The sequence below is a fragment of the Daktulosphaira vitifoliae genome, unplaced genomic scaffold (genome assembly GCF_025091365.1).
Source record: "Daktulosphaira vitifoliae isolate Bord-2020 unplaced genomic scaffold, ASM2509136v1 Scaffold_1, whole genome shotgun sequence".
Classification (NCBI taxonomy): domain Eukaryota; kingdom Metazoa; phylum Arthropoda; class Insecta; order Hemiptera; family Phylloxeridae; genus Daktulosphaira; species Daktulosphaira vitifoliae.
Window position 1 is genome coordinate 45,265,377 of NW_026099572.1, and position 19,532 is coordinate 45,284,908.

A 19,532-nucleotide genomic window follows, 5' to 3' on the forward strand; every position below is an offset into this window, starting at 1 on the left:
TAGTGTACTCTGAATGCCAAAGTAGATGACCATCAAAAATCGTGCAAAATCGTTGAATAACATTTCAAAGGTTTATTATATTGGAGAATACACTAGATCTACAATATCTGCGGTCCAAGCACGTACATTGTGTAATTGATGGACATTTACAACCGTTGCTGGTGCATAATATACATACACATATACAATATCTTTAAATCTTTTTCTAACCTTTAGTCGTCATTTATTTATATAAAGGAATATATTCATATACATATATATATGTGTATGAACATAAGAAGTGTGTAATACATTTTAAAAGCACACGTGTATACAAACATTCTATCAATATCTGCTTCCATTAGAACGTTATTGAAAATCCGACACAGGAATGGCGATAATACATGAGAGATCACTAATGTATTTCGCCTTTATTTCTTTACAAGCCAAAATTTGAACGCTAATGCATAATTTTGTCGAATGCAATAATGATGTTAGTATATTGACATCATAACAGTACTTCCCGTAACAATTTAACCGAAGGGCTTCTTTCAAATCAAAACGCAATCAGTGTTGGGCATCAATAATGTTCCTATTTCTTAGACATGAAATTCTATAAATTTAATTAACCATATACGGATATAATTTGTAATTTCATCGGCCAAGAATTTAAAATTTTGTGTCAATCTAATACTAATTCAGTATTAGAATGATAAGAGAATTTCGTCAATGTAAATAACTTTTATCCAGTAACCATTCTATTTATAGTTTACGCGGCAAAAAGCTGACAATCAGGGAGATTAGGAAGTTGTAACTTATAAAAAATTAACGGTTCTTAATTTAAAGCCATGTATAAATTTTTTATTATTCAAAAAGTTTTTTTTTTTTTTTTTTTGAAAAAATAAAAAATAAATGTTCAAGTTATTTTAGATATTAATATTAAAATTTTAACTACTTAAATACCTAAACATATTTTTTACAATCATTATTTAAATATTTTTATTAACAATGATAACACAAAACTTTACTGTATATTTATGTTATAAAATATTCTATTTATCGAGAATATTTAAATAAAATAGTTGGTTTCAAAAATATAAGTAAGTTTTCGAACTAAAATAAGTTAAAGATGAGTAAGTGTACTTACGGCTTCGGTGTGTATTGGATGTATAGCGAAGAGTATAGCAGCCATAAAACTGGTAAATTCAGATGCCAGTATAGTGTGACAAACACTAAAAAATAAAACAAAAATAAATGAATTACTATAGAAAATGACGCTACAGAAAAGCAATTGAAAATTTATAGTTGGTAAAACATTTAATAGAAATTGGTTCAGGTTTAGAAAGTTTTTAAGTAAGCGTTATTTTGGTTTTCTTTAATTAAAGGCCTACTAAACAAATAGCATTAATGTTAAAGGAACTATTATAACAGATACTTTTATTTTATTTTTTTATTATTTTATTAAAAACAAATGTAAATAAATAATAGAAAAATGTAAATTATTAGAACAAAGTATAAGGTTTATTTATTAAAATTTAATATTTTGCCTTATATATTATTCATGAGAAATGTGTCAAAATAGATTGATAAATCAAACGATACAATCAGAATGAATATAATATGTCCAATAAACATTTTTATGCAAATAAATATTTTATATACATTATGAAATAATTGATGTGTATTTTGTATAAAAAATCAATTCGTACATTTGAATATTAGACAAAATTTCGAATAAAGTAAAGTCTAAATAATACTGTTAATATTATTGATTTCTATATGCTAAAATATACATGAAATATAAATGGTAACTTAATAATATTTAAGTAATGGTCTTAAACTTATAAATGCATGATCGAGGCTTCAGAACTGAGTACTAAAGAAATAAACCCTAAAAATTCTTACATAAATTATGTGTAATTAACAAAATAAAAATTTTCCTTAAATAATTAAATTTTTTACCGTTACATAAAACTATTTAAGATAATCCTCATTCATAATTGTTTGGTTTTTATAAGAACAGTGCAATTTTTATTTAGTTTACAAGTTATTTTAAGTGTTAAATATTTTATAGAGATTTACAAACTTTGCAATTAATACGTTCAATTTAACACGACAAATTTCATTTATTCTAGTCGTGTATTATTATTATTATAGTGACATTGATAAAAAAATATGCCAATAAATTATCTATTTTTCAATATTTATGAAAATATTTAATGATTAAAAAAAATACGTTACTCAAAGTCATTCAAATATTTTATGAATAAAGAGCTTAAATAAAACATTTACGCTTGGAGAATAAAGATTATGGAGAATACATTTTTTCTTACACCTAAATAAAACATTTATTGAAACACAAAAGAGAACAACGAGGGTCGACTTTGAAAACGTGTGAAAACACATCTGTATGTGGTCAAGAGAAGGAAAAAACAACATTATGATGCGAAAAGTACATTATGATAACAATTTCCAAACAGCTAAAGAACAATTACGATGCTGTCTCAAATATTATTCATTAAATAATAGTCTATACAATAGTTAAAGTTATTTGCTCATTAATACTAAACAATGCGAGTAGTAGAGTAGTTAAGTAAATTAGAATCTGAGCAATATTTTCCTTTTAACAAATACCACAGAAACTGCACTTAAATGACTTTTCGTCGTTTAATGCATTCTAACTTGTATCCACGTCAAAACTATTATTATTCAGATTGTTTTCTAAAACAGTTTAATTCTATTTGAAACTTCTAAATTATTTCTACTTTGAACAATTATAACAATAAAATACTGCAGCATTTTTTTAAATTATTTATTTTTAAAGCAATAAGCAGTCAGATTATTAATAAATAATATAAATAAATAAATGTAATTTATTTTTAGAAATAAAATAAATATAATAATTATTTTAAACGGTATTTATTTAAAACTGCAAATAGATGCCACTATTTGCATTTTTAAATTAAAATTTATTACTTTCCGAATTGTTCTATTGATTTTAATTCTAAAACACTTCTTTGACCCAGCCTTAAATAATAATCAATATGTAATATTTTTAGCATTGTGCCAAAAAGTCTAAATGTTTATATTAAGTATATTTTTTTTTGTCTAAATAATAAAAAAAAACTCATAATAAATACAATTTATTTCCCCATCAAAATAATAGATCTTTAAAATAATTTTCTTTACGAATTGCAAAATAATTACTAGATAATTTTAAAACAACCGAAGATAAATTTTAATATCTATAAAAAACCATAAATGTTTTATAAAGTAATGTGTAAAAACTTTCATTGCTACTAATTCATGTTATTTGAAAATTCAGTGTAATTTAAATTTTGATTTAGAAAAAATACAATAACTATAATTGAACTAAACAAAGGAAATATGTCATAAGAGCTAACTATTCACAAGCAGTATTTTTGGTTCAAAAAATAATATCCTAATTTTCTTGATTAATAAATGATTAAGAAAGTTGTAAGAAAAGAGTTTATTTTTAAAATGAAAAATAATAAAAACTAATACTGTTTAATGTGTACAAAGCATTATATCAATATTAGTCTTGATCGTTTTCTTGACAAATTACCTAACGCCCCAAAGATATTTATTAAAGCTCTTTAATTTACAATAGTTATTTCACAATGAAATTCTGTTTTCATTTGGTTATAATTGAGTATCTTTGATATAAGGTAATAAGCTTATTATGGTCTTATAAAGAAATAATAAGTATTGATTATAAATTGAATAATGCATAATATATATTATTCTATTTTTTTTTTTTTTAATAAGAATTTTATTAGTTTGAGAAAAAACAATTAAAAATTTAAGCATATTTACGGAATTTTACTTAATTTAAGGAATTCTCTAATACTCGTAAAATTACTATATAAAATAATTTTATATTTTAAGTACATAATATAAATTGATACCATTAAAATAGCAAACAGGTTTTATAATAATAACTTTAAAATCACGTAGGGTAAAATAACAACTAATGAGAAATTAACATTTACAAAAAAAAAAAGAAGATATACCGTGTGATTGTTGTTAATAAAATTTATCTAAGTATATCTATAAACATGTTTTAAATTTCAATTTTATAAAAATAATTGTTCCTAAACAACTTTAATATAATATTAATACTATTATTATATAAAGTAATAATTATAACACACCGATCACTTTGTAATTTTACTAATTAATTTTTAGCCGTTTGTTAAAAACATACTATTTGTTCACTTGCTCTTAGAATTGTAGCGTAGTATTATTTTATTATCACACGATATGTTTATTATTATAAGTTACCAAAATATATAAAGATATCAACTTTTAATTTAATAACATCGCATATATTTTTTGTCATTTATCAATATATTATAACAAAAATAGTAAAATTGAGAGGGAGCTTAATTTTGGTAATAATATTGTTAAAAAATAGAAAAATAAGTTTTTTTTTTATTTCGTTCATAATTGCAATTATTCTTCGCTACTTATTATGTAACAAATATTTTATTGGAATCGTAAGCAATAAATAGATTCAAAAAGTGTAGCTTCAACAAAATTCTTGTCAAAGAACATTGACTTTATTTGTAGGTTAATAAAATTGTGAGATGAGTAACGAGGTGTGTAAATTTAAATTCAAAGAAACGCAGATACACACGTGTATACAAACACGAGGTTGAAAAGTGTCATCTAAAGTTCTAGGGCCCATAGCAGTTTTCAGAGGTACAAAGTTTCTACAAAGTTTTGCTTTTTGGATACTGTTACACCGGGATTAATAATTTTATCATGAAGGGTGGGTTTTATATTGAAGAAAATTCTATACAGTTATACAACTAGGTTCACACATGCGAAAACAAAGTTGTAGCAGTTAACACGATTTGAAGATTTGTTTGGTGGAGAACGGATAAATTGTAACATAGTTTCTTTAATTACTGAAGAAATGAATGACATGAAACTAATATGTTTTGTACCCAACATCTTAATCGAGTAAAACACGTACAAAAACAAACAAATGATACATTTGGATACATTAACTTACCTATAATAGAGCACGCTGGTTATTGCGTGAAGTAATATGTTCACCAAATGGTATCCCATAGGATCTAATTGATGGATCATATAGTTCCACCTAAATGTAAGAACGGTCAAAGGTCTGTAAGACTTATGACTTTGTTCCTGTAAAAAAAAATATAATCATTTTATTGTAATTACGATTACCAACAAAATAGATTGTTAAGCTAAAAGTCTGTATTTTCTTTAAATATTTCTATTAGGTACGAACCTTATGCATAGGCGTGCCCCAAAAGTCATTATAAAACAAATTCCAAATAGGAGTTTGTGGTTTCAAATCTCGATTGTCTTTGATTGCACTGATATCATCAAATACAAAATCACAGTACAAACTATTGTAGTAACATACTATGCACGTCAGAAATATAACTGACGACATAGCTAACTTTGAAGCCATTATGTTGAAATTTGATTCTGTAAATACAAAAAAATCGAATTTAATAACCAGTGTACTTAATAAATTAGAACCTACCATCAAGTTATGTACAGTAGTAAAATATTAGTAAGTAACCATCTAGAGAGAATATTTTTATATGCGAAAATAAATCTGAACGTACACAGAGCGTAACATCTCGTTAAATTTTTTATAGAAGTACGGTCTTTAAAGCAGACTAAATTGCATATATTTAAAAATTTTAGAAATTCCCTTTTATTTTTACGAAAGAGTTCTTGGAAAACATTAACCTTAGAAAAGTTTGCGTGATATTGGAAAATATTAATTTCTCGTTTAGTAACTAAATTTTTTTACTATCAAAATGTAAAATTTTCCTAGTGACTACTATTATCTTAATGTTGTGCCCCGGAAACTAAAAAATACAGGAAATTCCAAAGTAAATAGACGACGATACTGCATTACGGCCTTTTTTATATTAACTTTTTTGTTTGCAATGTCCTGAAAGTCTATAATATTTTATTAAAAATGTTTCGTTATTAACAGAGCTCATAACATTTGCATATTTTTTATATTTTTTTAAGTTTTTAGGAATACCTACGCTATAATTTTTTTCTTAGCAAACCAATAAGCTAAATACGAAATTTTATGTTGCATAATTTTGTATATTTCAAGGTTTAAGTGTTATTTCGCTTATTTTTGGTATTTACCGTTACTTTAGTACAGTTATAGAGAAAAGTTTCTGGGAAGTCAAAACATATAAAACTCTATTTTTTTTTCAAATATTGTAACAAGAAAAAATTCCAGATACAAAGCATATTGGCATATTAACTTCATTGCTACAGGACAAAGTGGTCTGAAATCAAGTGGCTTCTCTTAACAAATATTTAATAATTTAAGACAAACAAATCTAGAAATTTTCCTATTGATTTAAAGGCCGCTGATTTAAAATTTATATCAGCTTTTTAACTAATCTTATTTTAGCAGTAAAAAGAGCGTAACGTTTTTAAAATTTAATATTTTGTTATATGCTATGAAGCATATAAAAAGTATATAATAATTTTTTTTCATAGTATGTTTGGGTAAAAATGTTATAAATAATTAATGTGCGAGTAGAAATAGGAAAAATATTTGGGTATTAAAGACACATGTATACTTCCACTTGGCTATTTACGTTGATACTCAATACTTACTAACTTATAAAATATACATATACATCTAACTTAAATAATAAAAGAAGATATTATGAAAAGTAATCTAAAATTGCAAAAATTTTTTAAATTATTTTAAATTTAAAAAAATTATATAAATTGAAAATGTAAAATATTTTTATAAAATATAAGTTAAAATCTCTTTTTTAAATACTTCGACTTTTTTTATGCATATTAAAGCGTTATAAATAATATTTTTCTGTGTTTATTATAACCCTTAAAATAACACTTTCAATTGCTATATGAGTCCTAGTTATTAATGTCAAATATATAAAGCAATTTTATTTTATTTTGTTATCATTCAGTCTCGTAATCATTATCAATATTTAAAAAATTATTGATTTTTTGAATATATAAAATTTTCTATGACACAAGAATTAATTATTTGTAAGTTATTAAATTATTTTTCATTTCTTTATACGTGATCATTTTTGTAGTAGGGAGATTATTTCAACAAAATTATATAATTTTTGAATCAAGTCACTGTTGATTTAAGATTGCATACAATCTATTTAGTAGCTATTATTTGAACCATCTCAAAAACTAATTATCGAACGCTGATTTAAAATGTAACTGTAATTTTTTTAACTTCGATGCGAAGCTTCTGGGACTGATCTATAAGTTTTTATCTATCAGTAATTTTCTTAAATATATTATTTCCTATTAAAAACTAGTTAAATATGTATGTTGCTATTTAAAACAATAAAGTTGACATCCTTATAAGATATAAGAGATGAATCTAAAAATATTTTATAACAGATAAAATGAAATACGTATGTATTTAAGAAAATTAAAAAAAAAAAAAATTTCAAAAAACTAAATATTTTAAGAGAAATCGAGTTGTTATCGTTAAAAGAATCACTTGAATGGAATCATTATATTATTTATATTTTAGTTGTATTATAAAAATGTACCATATTGGAATATCCGTACGATATTTTCCTAAACAAATTAATGTTTTATTTAATGTAGTGTAAGTTTTCAGTATTGGAATAGATTATGATTAACAATTATGACTATATAACTATAATTACATCATTTTTAATAAAACACTTCATTAAAAGCGCCCTAAATTGAATATTTAAATTAGCTTATAATCGTTTAAAATAATCACACTTAAAATCATTGTTTTTTAAGCAAAAATATTTTTCTTAATAAAAACTAGGGAAATAACATTCTTATCACACTTACGTTTTTGATAAGGTGATTAAATTCACATTTGCATGATGTTTGAAGACTTTTTTGTCAATTTTTAAAATGACACTTATGTAAATGAATCAGTACACTAAGTTTATTACTTTATATTATCAAAAAATTAACATCGATTGATTTAAATGTTTTTCACGTATTTTAAAGTTAGCCTATAAACGCGAATGATCACTACACGCAAATCATCAAATTTTCGTTTGGTTTTTATTTTTCAAAAAAAAAATTACTCGAAAAACTAACGATTACATTGAAAATATTAATCGCAATCGAATTAAAACGACAACAAAAACAATTCCTTAATAAAATTACGATTTTGCGTTACCAAAATGTTTTGTTATCACGGTGGTATAACTGCGGTCGCGGTAACGGTACGGTATTACTAGCAGCAGCGAAATCATCGTTGATAGACCCAACGGTGGTGGGGCTTGCCAGCGGACTGTTCGCTTGAAGTCTCGGTATCGTGCGCTGTAGCATGCGTCGCCGTCTGCCGGGTGTTTTGATTCGATCGACCAGGCAAAACGCCGGCGCGTTACGATCGTAACCGATGTGATCCGATGTAGCTCATTGGTATTATTTAGGTTGTTCGACTCTATGTCATGCCGATAGCTTATGTAAATTAAAACAATCAATTGGTTTCCCATTCGTTAAATAATAAAGATGAGATATTATTGCATTAAGTTACGATTATTTAAACTGTTCTTACCATTAAATGTAATGTACTTTTAGATTTACATGGAAAATATATTCAAAAGTGCATGTTCTTAATTAATATAATCATTTTGTTATTTTAATATATCGTTATAATTTTGAATTGAACAATTGAATTAATTTCAAATGTAGTCAATGTTAATTTTTTAATTAAATGTTTTCTGTAAGCCTCAATAGAATTCTACTAACAAATATCTAAATAACTATTTGTTGAGCATCTATTACTAAATTTTAGATATTTTTGTTTTTTTTTCAACTAATCTTTTTTCTAATAAAGTTAAAACTTAGATTGAAATTATCAATTCATTTATGTTATTATTTTATACCTATAAGAATGATTCATTTAAAAAATATATTAGATCCCTAAAATTCAATTATACTTATAATAAGTTTTCTACGGGAAACAATAGGTCCAATAAAACCAATAGACAAGTAATTGATAGAAAAGAACAGGAACGGGATGAAAACGTGTCATTGTATTGTTATATTTCAATTGTATTGCGTAATACTCATGATGTTTGAGTTTACAGGTATAGAAGGAACAAGGAAAAATAAAAGTTTGACAATTTCTCCACTTAAATTATTTTCTATTCCATTATTTTTCTCCTGTCCATTCACATAACACACGTACGCAAGACTTGCAGTTTTGTCCTTAGATTAACTCTTCTCGATCTGACAGCGTCCTAAAATTGCTCTAGCCCTAAAACTATTAGTCTTCGTCGTTCTACGAACAAATCCAGCGGACGTCCAATTAAAAATCGATGGAAAAACAGAAACTAAAAGACTGTACATCCGCCTAACGTACAAACTACGAGTACTCAATTAAATGTACTGTCATGAGAGAATAATGGACATGGGTTGTGACTTGTGATTGACCAAAAACATGTGAAAGTGGTAAAATATATTAGTAGCCCTGATGACAAACGAGTATTAACTACAGTCTACCACATACACGCAAACAATATGATCTACAATGACAAAAATGGTTTCTATGGTGATAAAATATTATAAAAACTACATTGAGATTATTTTTTCTATCTGTCATAGAAATAAAAAATATAAACACACACGTTTTACATAGATATAAACTTTATAAAGAAAACTTGAGTTAACTTTTTTTTTTTTGCAAAATTTTATTTATTTTAAAATATTTAAGAACAAATTGCTTACAAGGTTATAGATTTATTTTATTTTATTTAAATATCATTTTTTCAGAAACCTTATCTTCTACAATTTCATTTTGTATTATTAATTTAATAAATAATAATAAAAAAACAATTTAATTGAGAATATTTGTGATAAACATTAATGCCAAGAAGCATTTGGGCTATAAAAAAATACATCGAAAAGAAGCTTAAACGGGGACAGAATCAACATAATAGAGTTGTTTAAATTCTTATTGAAATCTCAAGATCACAGCTCTATGGATCTGAAGCTTGTTGGTATCCAGTAATAAATCTTGATCTTGAACGAAAATGTTTTATTCAGTTGTTGGGTTAAAAGATGTTCATAGTAAATGTATTGGTATATTTCATCTTATGTGTTGTCATCTATACACTTTGATAGTTTAAGATTTGTGTTCAAAAATAAAAGAATTTATTTACAAAGTTACTTTTTTACTCGAATAAAAAAAAAGCCAATACTGAATAATGTCTTAACATATAAATGTAAAGATATTATTTAATAAAAAAAGTTAGTAGTTAATACTTTTATTTAATATTTATATGTATTCAATTGAACAATTGACATTTTATTATATTAAAACCATCGGACAAGTATTTGTTGTTTTTAATAGGTTAATAATTAATTTGAACAATAATCATTGTTATCATGATTATAAAATTTGTCAATTGCTCATATTTTTTGATAAGAAAGATCATTTCCATGTTTTGTACATTTTTTTTTATGTTACCTTAAAAGTTAATATAACACACTCTTTAAAATAGTATATTAAAATATTAATAATACGTAATTGATTTTTAAAAATAAAACAGAGTGTTATTTATTATGATGGAAACATTTACTAATGATGTGATTGAAACATTGAAGTTAGTATGAAATGTTGCAACTAAAAGGAACGTATAAAGAAGTTTTTCCTAACAATACATAACAATTTTCAAATATATAAGTAGTAAAAGAGTTAATGATATTTAAAAAAAATATTGCCACAAGTGTTTTGATTGAATTTTTCCTTATACGTGAACGTACGATCATTTTTATTTTAACAACACTTATGCGTGGCCTTCATGTAGCTAGTTCAATTTCGAGTGGGTTTTGATGATGTAATTAATAACGGGCTTTTAGGTATTTTTATCTACAACGACACTAATTCCAAGGTCATTAAGCTCCCTGCTTGAAGTTCTCCAGGGAGAGTAATAGGTAATGGGAGAGTAGGGGTAACGTCTGTGTGGGGTTTCAAATCCCTAGCTTGGGATCAAAACGTGATTTTTCATCCTTGGCAGTAGTGGAGAAAGACGAAATAGCTGCTGGTGAGCTACTGGACGAGGGGAGTTTATAGGGTTGGTGGTTGTAGAGTTTTCATTTCAAGGCAAGTCGGCTGCTCGTGTAAATCATCCCTGTTGCCGGATTAACAACAATTCGAGCGTCAATCTGTTTCGGTCATGCAGCTGCCATAATTTCACATACTTCTTTTCTAGGAAACATGTAAAGTCCGAGTTTTGGTTTGAATGATTAAAATTTTTCTTTTTCTGTGTTAAGATAAATAGTTTTCACGTACTTACTACACGTTTTGTACACTGATAGAAGCAACAAATTGTTTGCTATAAATTTCACCATAAACAACCAAATGCTACATTTATCGTAGTTTAAATATTAGTTTTGGACTAGTCATTTTTTTTATGTATGAATTATGATACCCCACTATAATTAAGGATATAATAAACAATTGATATTCAATTATATTTTTGGCGTACTAAGAATTATAAGAAAGAAATTGTTAAATTTATTTTTCACTATTTAAAATTTTGAATATAAAAAAGATTGTGCTACATCATTACATCAATTACTTTAAAGTAAATGAATAACGGAAAAGTATAACAAAAAACCCAGCACAAGGAAGTCACGGCACAGTGGTGACGTGGCATAGTTGGGTCAAGTATAATGGTATCTGACAGTGATTAAAATCACAATCATATAAAACGCTTCGATGCTAATCTTTAGATAGTGTTTAATTTAAAAAAATTGTTGGATTATTCCAAAAGCTACATGATCTGCTATTTTCTTATTTATATCCTAATTAAGATAAAGTATGTTGTTTGAAAGAGGGATATAAATATTATTACTCATAAAAATTTTTTATTGATCCATATACTTTAAATAAGTTAAAGCATTACAAAGTAAAAAATGTAAAATATAAAATCGAGAATTTTCACACAAAAACAGCATTCGGTAACTATTTTCATCTTAAGACCAAATGAAGTCCAATTTTTATTTTCCATAATAAAGTGCATTACATTAGCTTTAATTTAATATATATATATAAATGTCAGAGTTTCCGGAACACTTTTAAGAGTTAAGTTGAAAAAGTTGTCATTTTGAATCCCTACCTGTGGGATGGGAAAGAGTCAAATGTTCACAAAAGTATACCAAATGATAGGTAAATACCTAAGGTATCTATAAAAAAAATTATATTGATTCGGTCATTTCTAAAAAAGTTATGGTAGTTTTAAGTAAAAAAATTCGAAAATTAGTGATTTTTAAATTTGTAATTTTTTTGGAGATATCACCCATTTATGAGGAACGAGGGAAATTTTTTCAATTTTTGAAGGTAATATTTTTGACTAGATACGATTTCTGATCTTTTGACGTATCGTTGAAAGTAATCGGTTCGGTGAGAACTGAGAAAAAATGGTAACAGACACAAAAAATAAAAAACACATCATAGTAAAACTAATACTTTCTTAGCTTCGCAACGAAACTAAAAAAAAAACTAAAAATATCAATATTAACTATTTTATAAAATTTGTAATTTTTCCCTTTATTGCGAGAATAGAGGGGATTTTTTAAAATTATAACATTGATAGCTTCAATTAAATACGTTTTATAATCTTTTGATGTATCTTACAGCAAATGGAACCCAGTAAGAACGAAATCATCGTGTCCAGTAACATACACACAAAAAAGAAAAGTCTTATTTTACAGCAAATTATTTAATCAATTATCAGTATTATTGTTTGCAAAAATATGTTCTGAAATCATTATTATTTGGTCTACATAAATAAAAAAATATTTTTGTTATTATTATAGACATTATATTATGTTATTATATTATTTTATATTTAAAGCCTAATGAACAATAGATTGTAAAAACATTACTTATGAGATGGAAATAATTAAAAATGAAGTGATAAAAACAAACTAAAATAATACAATCAATAGAAAATTAAATAATAAATAAACAATAAATGCTAATACATTAAAATTAAAATTATACTAATGTATTATTACTAAAGATTTATCGTACATAAATATCATATTATGGGTAGTCTTTTATTTAATTTTTATAATTGCTATAATAATATAACGGCTATTATATATTATTATATAATATTACAATAATAATATTATTATTAATGATTAAGATCAAAGTATATATAATTCATTAAAAAAAAAAAAATTATTTGGATATTTAACTTACTTATATAAAAGTTACATTCTTCGATTAGGTTTTACAAGAAAATTCTATTGTTCTATTGGTTGCTTTTAAAAAAAAGGTAATCACGGGGATATTTAATTTATTGCAATTCATGATATGTAAATAAATAACATATAATTCGTTTTAAGATCTGAGGAATTGCTGAAAATTATTATTTTTCTTTTCAAATTGATTCGCCAAAAGTATTTTGTACAATATTAATGAACAGATTTTTAAAAATCTGTAAGGTATTTAATTTTTGTAAATTTGAAACAACCAAAATTATGGATAAATTGGTATGTCTTTCATTGATTTACTATTTCACTCATACAAAAACAAATTGAAAAAAAATTAATGAAATTTTATCGTCTATAGTTAAACTTTTCTTCTTTTTGCAATGCTCTCACCAAAATTTGACTTAAGACAGTAATTAACATCTGAAAAAAAGGTAATATTTTTAAAGTATTTATTTTATAATTAGTAATTGTAAGTTTTTTGAATTTAACAAAATGTACCGTCAAATTAAAATTGAAAAAAATAATATCAGTAATACTAATTTTTATACCATATTGTTAATGCAATAATATGATGAAAAGTTTTAACATAAGTTTATTTGGTTTAAGAATTACATCATAAATATTTATAATCGTTTTAAAATATAGATACAATCGTTTCTTTCAGTTAAGTTGGTGTAGTTTAGTCCAAAACTCTATAAACTTTAGTTTCATTCCTGTTTATATAATTAAGTTACAGTTAAACTTCTTATTTCGAAAAATGATCAACACATTTGTCATTAATCTATCTATAGTAGACATTTAATATTTATTTGTTTAATCAAAACATATTTAATTAGAAATGACTCAAATAGTTTTCTAAACTGCATTTAGATATAATAAGATTTAAATTAAAAATTAAAACTAATTTACTAAGTATTCAGTACTAAAAATATTACTTTTATCATTTGAAAATGAAGTTAAAATCATTTGCGACGTAAAACATTTTGATAATTTGATTAAAGATTTTGCGTTTAAAACTTATGTACTAACTGTAGTCCGCTAGCCTTTCTTTATTACATCAAATTCCTTTTATATTTTATAAATATAAAACGTATATAGAGTGAAGCCTAACGAATCACGTATATTATTTGATTAATAATCAGATATCCCGCTGTCTTCAAGTCTGATTGAATGATATTACCAGTAGTCCTGATTGTAGTATAGGAGTTAGAGAATTTGTTTATCGTTCATGTTAAATAAACTAAGAAGATTATTATAATTTACATGTTTTTGGCAGAATATTTAGTGTTGAACTTAATTTTTAAGTTAAAATATATGAGTTAATTATATATTAATTTTAGCTTTGGTACGAAGCTGAGAAAGTATTAGTTTTACTATGATGTGTTTTTTATTTTTTGTGTCTGTTACAGATTTTTCTCAGCTCTCACCGAACCGATTACTTTCAATGATACGTTAAAAGATATCTACAGACTTGTATGTCTGTATGTCGAATGAAAGATGTATATAAATACTATTTCTCATGAAAAAATTGTGTTGTAAATTATAATAATCTTCTTAGTTTATTTAACATGAACGATGAACAAACCTTCTAACCCCTATACTACAATCAAGACTGCTGATAATATCTTTCAATCATACTTGGAGACAGCGGAATATCTGATTTGTGATCTTTTGACGTATCCTTGAAAGAAATCGGTTCGGTAAGAGCTGAAAAAAAGTGGTAACAGGCAAAAAAAAAAACGCGTCAATGCTGAGAAGGTATTACTTCTCAGTTTTGCATCGAAGTTAAAATAATAATGGATTTAATTAACTAATTACATAAAAATATACAAAAAAAAATTACTGGTTTATTGGCAGTAATAATTTAATAAATTACAGTTAATCGTAGTAGAATTGATTGATATCAGATATTATTTTATACTCTTTATTTATATTAGTAACTTTCTATATGCATTTCTTAGATTTTAACTCACCCTACCCTCGTATATAGGGAAATGGTCCGATTTAAATAGTTAGTCGGATGAAAGATTTTTATATATTATTGATCCATACATTTTTCAAAAAGTTATAGCATAATAAAGTTAATATAATTAATTTTTTATATTTTTGAGAGTAATATAATTTAAAAATTGAATTGTGTTTATAATTTTAGAACCAAATTAAAAATAAAAAAAAAATCGAACATAAATTAGATACTTTAGAAACTGTAATTTGATCAAAAAATTCAGTACACTTAAAATAATGTATTAGTTCATTTAAACATAAAAATACTCATTAAGTTAAGTAAATAAAACTATTTATGGAACATGTGTCATTAAAAAATAACTTTAAAATATTAAATCCAACATTTTTTACAAAATTTTTAGTATAATCAAAGTAATTAGAAGTATTAAAATTGTGACGCATAAATATCGATATAGTTACGAACACTTTAACTTTATTTTTATCATCAATTTTTTTACAAATTTTTTTCATTGGTCAAATTCAATTATTGGAAGTTAAAAACACACAATATTTGGATGATGAAATAATAACAATAATCAACATAAAAATAAATCAAATCAAATTACATGTAATCAGACGTTTTGGATGGTTAAAAATTTATAAATAGTCTGTATGGCAGAGAAAATTTAGAAATGTTATACCCTTACTACAATATAGCCATGGTGAACTGATCATTGAAATATGTACATGTATTGATCTATTATAGTAAGATGGCAATTGAACGTATGATATATGACGAACTTCTAGTAATATTTAGTACCACAATATATACTACGTGTTGTTTTTTTAAGCTTAACCATTTAGAAAATGAAAATTTTAAAAATTATCCTAAAGAACCATACTTTTTTTCAGATTTTAAATTCGTATGCGACATTTTAGATAAAATTATACAAATAATAATTATTATAATTGATGGTGAATCAATTTTATGCTATCTAAAAGATTGAAAAAATATTGAAAATTGGCGATTTTAAAATTTGTAATTTTTTTGGAGATTTCTCCTATTTATGGTGAACAAGGAAAATTTTTTCAATTTTTGAGTACAACGTTTTCGACTAGATACAATTTGTGATCTTTTGACGTATTGTGCATGTTGAAAATTTGCTTACACTTCTATTTCACAGCTCCCATGCTAACTTCAAATATGCAGAAGTTTAAGTATCAAAAAACCGTTTTCCTTGCATTTATATATTTCTTACTTAATTTATACTAAAAAACTTTGATTATTTTAGTGAAGTAGATTTCATCTAATTTTTACTTAATGTTTGATAGATTTTATTAATAAAAATTGATTTTCATTGTGAAAAATTGATCGTCATAATAGGTGTACAAAAAGCATTATGTACTTTATATGTAAATAAAAAAAACACGGATCGATATAATCACGTTCAATGTGGCCAATGTATTGAAAGTTCCATACAAAGGGTCTTTTTGTTAGCGACAGCCACCAGGTCGTCTGCCATATACGACGAACAAAAGGTTTGATGTCTTTTGTAAAAAGGTCGTACTAAGCAAATGTCTTTAAAAAAGGTCTTAGAAGGTCACTATACATTTTACTTTCATCTTTCATAAGGCATAACACTGCATATTTGAACAAAAACAAAGAAGAATTACCTCTAAAGCAGCAATTGACATGGCTAAATTGGTTATCCATCGAGATTTATCCTCCAAAAACCATGTCATCTCTTCTGCACATCCATAAAAGAAAGCGTTGCCAGTTACGGTGTCCCTGCATTGGGATGGCAAAGGTCTTCTTAGTGATATATAATCATTTGGACCATCAGCTCCACAACATCCTATCTAAAATATCAAAATACATAAAAGTTATATTATGAGACTTGTGCCCAAAATTTGATACATTTCATTTTTCATACAGATTTAATAAAAAGAAGAATTATTAAACCTGCTCGATGTCTTTCAATATGAAAATAAATGTAAAATGTTACTGCTAGTATAATAATATACTGTAAGACTGGAGAATTCTATGTAAAAAAAAGCTACCTTAGGTCATGCGCCACGGTGATGTTTGCTGTCAGATTTTAAAGCGACTTATCACTATATGTTTGAGGTTTTTTTGCTATGTCAAGTTTTATGTATTTCTTTTTTAGTTTCCTGTTTATTTTGTACTCAATTCAACGTGGAACAACACGGATATAATACAACGGTTAACGACAACAATGTATACAAAATGAAAATAACTTCGAACTATATAGACGTCGGATTTAGGGTTGAATGGAAACACAATTTTATTTAGAATAAAAAAATAATTTCATGCTACATAATACCCTACGCAATTGTACAGAACAAAGACACGATATTTATTTACAACAATTTGTCAAATGGATTTTTATCATTCACTCAATAAAGATAGAAGATCCTTTCCTTTTTAAGATTTATAATACTGCAATATGTGAGCACTATACAAAGTTAATGATACCTACTTGTACGATTTGTGATTTATATTGACATCTATTTCAAGCATTTCACATTATTTCATTTGTTTCGCTACATTTTTACTTTTGATTTTTATTACTTAAAACTAATGTTTCATTTTGATTGAATTATCTTTCGTATAACTATATTTTTTGTCAATAAATATATAATGCTTTATATAGTAATTATTATTAATATATTGCCATGAAAAAATATTATTTATAGAACTTAACTATATATTTATCTTTAAAGAAATAAATTATAATTATTCTAGAAAATTTAAACTCTTGTTAATTTATGACATTTTTTTGCAAATCAGAGAAGAAAAATTTAATTAAAAATGTGTTGCAAATATGTAATTAAAAAAAATAATATATTGAAGTTTTATTGTGTTGGAATTTTTAATATTCGCTAAATAAATTAAAACATCTCGTTAAATTTAAAACATTTTGGTTTACCGATTCTTGAATCATATTTAACATATACCCCACAGAGTCGATGTGGGAGTTCAGCATCATTTCCTTCATTCTATCTTTGATTTCTGGAACAACAGATGATCCAATGGTAGTATTTTCAAGTAAAAATCCAGAGCCCAACATCAGAAGGAAAAATGAAAAAAAGTGAACGCCAGCATTCTAAAAAAAGTAATATATTTATTATTATTAAATAAATTCTCTCGGACAACAACTTTAATAAACATTAAATTACCACTTAAACTTAATTTTATTCAAGTGTTTTATAATTATAAACATAATAATTGTCACGGTTTCCTTTAAAATGATGGTATAAATAAAGAAATAAGTTTGGCAATATAAATTTTGATAAAACCGGAATTTTATGAAACAATGAACAAAAAGTATTTTTCGAGTCGCAAAATAAACTGTCAGGACGTAATAATGCCTTTTGTTCATGGCATCTTGAAACATATTTATTAAAAAGCTACGAGTGTTTTGATAGTGTTAGAGTGTTGAGGGAGAATGGCTACTCGTTGTTTTCTATATTTCTTTAAAACCGCCGATTTTAAATGTTAGCCGGTGTTTTAAATCGTTTCGCCTAAAGTCAGATTGTGGGGAATGTTAAATTTTCTCAAACAACTTTATTCCTTTCTACTATTTCGCTCTCCGTTTGTAGCATACTTTTGTCTTTATGTGTGCTACCACGTAGTGTTCGAGAGATTTATAGATTGTTAAGTTTTTCTTATTTTTAATGTAAAATTCTTAATGCGTTGGGACCATTAAAAATAACCGTGTGAAATGGAAAGAATTCTCTGCCAAAACACGATAAATATATACTTAAAAAATGGGTTTTATTCAGATTCGTGCAAATTTTATGCATGACGTACTCAAAAAACTACAGGAAATCAGTATATTGTAAGGCAGCGCTCAGAATAAGAGTTGAGATGTGTATTTACAATGTAAGATTTAGGACCCTCTTGTGGCTGTTTGTTTCTATGGTTTTTCTCGAGTGAAACCTACTTGAATGAAACAAACAAATTATCAGTACTACCACAATGTTGTACAGGTTCATTTCATACTAGTTTTATTCATTTTTACAACTTTTGATACGTTTTATTTAGTCACGCGTAAATATCTACACAATTTAGTTGACATTAATTTGATAGTTGCAATGAATAAATCGGTATTCTGCGGTGATTAATAAAATTACTTCATAATAAACACTATCAAACATATGATAAACTCAGAATTTATGGAAACCAATTTAATTATAACTTTTATAGTAAGAACTATAATAGTAAATGCTATTAATGATACACAAAAGACTTAAATTCAATTTCTTATGGATACAAATTATCATTCTCCCTTTATATTATAGTTTTTCTTTTAGCTAATGGA

General features: G+C 25.2%; 2 protein-coding genes across 2 annotated transcripts in view; both read right to left on the bottom strand.

Annotated features, from left to right (window-relative positions):
* Window positions 1–8,314, bottom strand: part of LOC126899123 (protein O-mannosyl-transferase Tmtc3) — a 35,477-nt gene extending 27,163 nt beyond the window's left edge. Inside the window, exons 1-4 of the mRNA XM_050673680.1 lie at window positions 7,846–8,314; window positions 5,264–5,466; window positions 5,021–5,157; window positions 1,127–1,211 (exon numbers count right to left, since the gene is read on the bottom strand). Of these exons, the coding sequence (XP_050529637.1) occupies window positions 1,127–1,211; window positions 5,021–5,157; window positions 5,264–5,449 (408 nt within the window). The 5' untranslated portion in view covers window positions 5,450–5,466; window positions 7,846–8,314. The remainder of the gene's footprint in view (window positions 1–1,126; window positions 1,212–5,020; window positions 5,158–5,263; window positions 5,467–7,845) is intronic.
* A 4,301-nt stretch (window positions 8,315–12,615) lies between these two features.
* The window catches only part of LOC126899228 (tetraspanin-2A), a 48,935-nt gene continuing 42,018 nt past the window's right edge, over window positions 12,616–19,532 (bottom strand). Inside the window, exons 3-5 of the mRNA XM_050673844.1 lie at window positions 18,138–18,314; window positions 16,861–17,046; window positions 12,616–13,662 (exon numbers count right to left, since the gene is read on the bottom strand). Of these exons, the coding sequence (XP_050529801.1) occupies window positions 13,588–13,662; window positions 16,861–17,046; window positions 18,138–18,314 (438 nt within the window). The 3' untranslated portion in view covers window positions 12,616–13,587. The remainder of the gene's footprint in view (window positions 13,663–16,860; window positions 17,047–18,137; window positions 18,315–19,532) is intronic.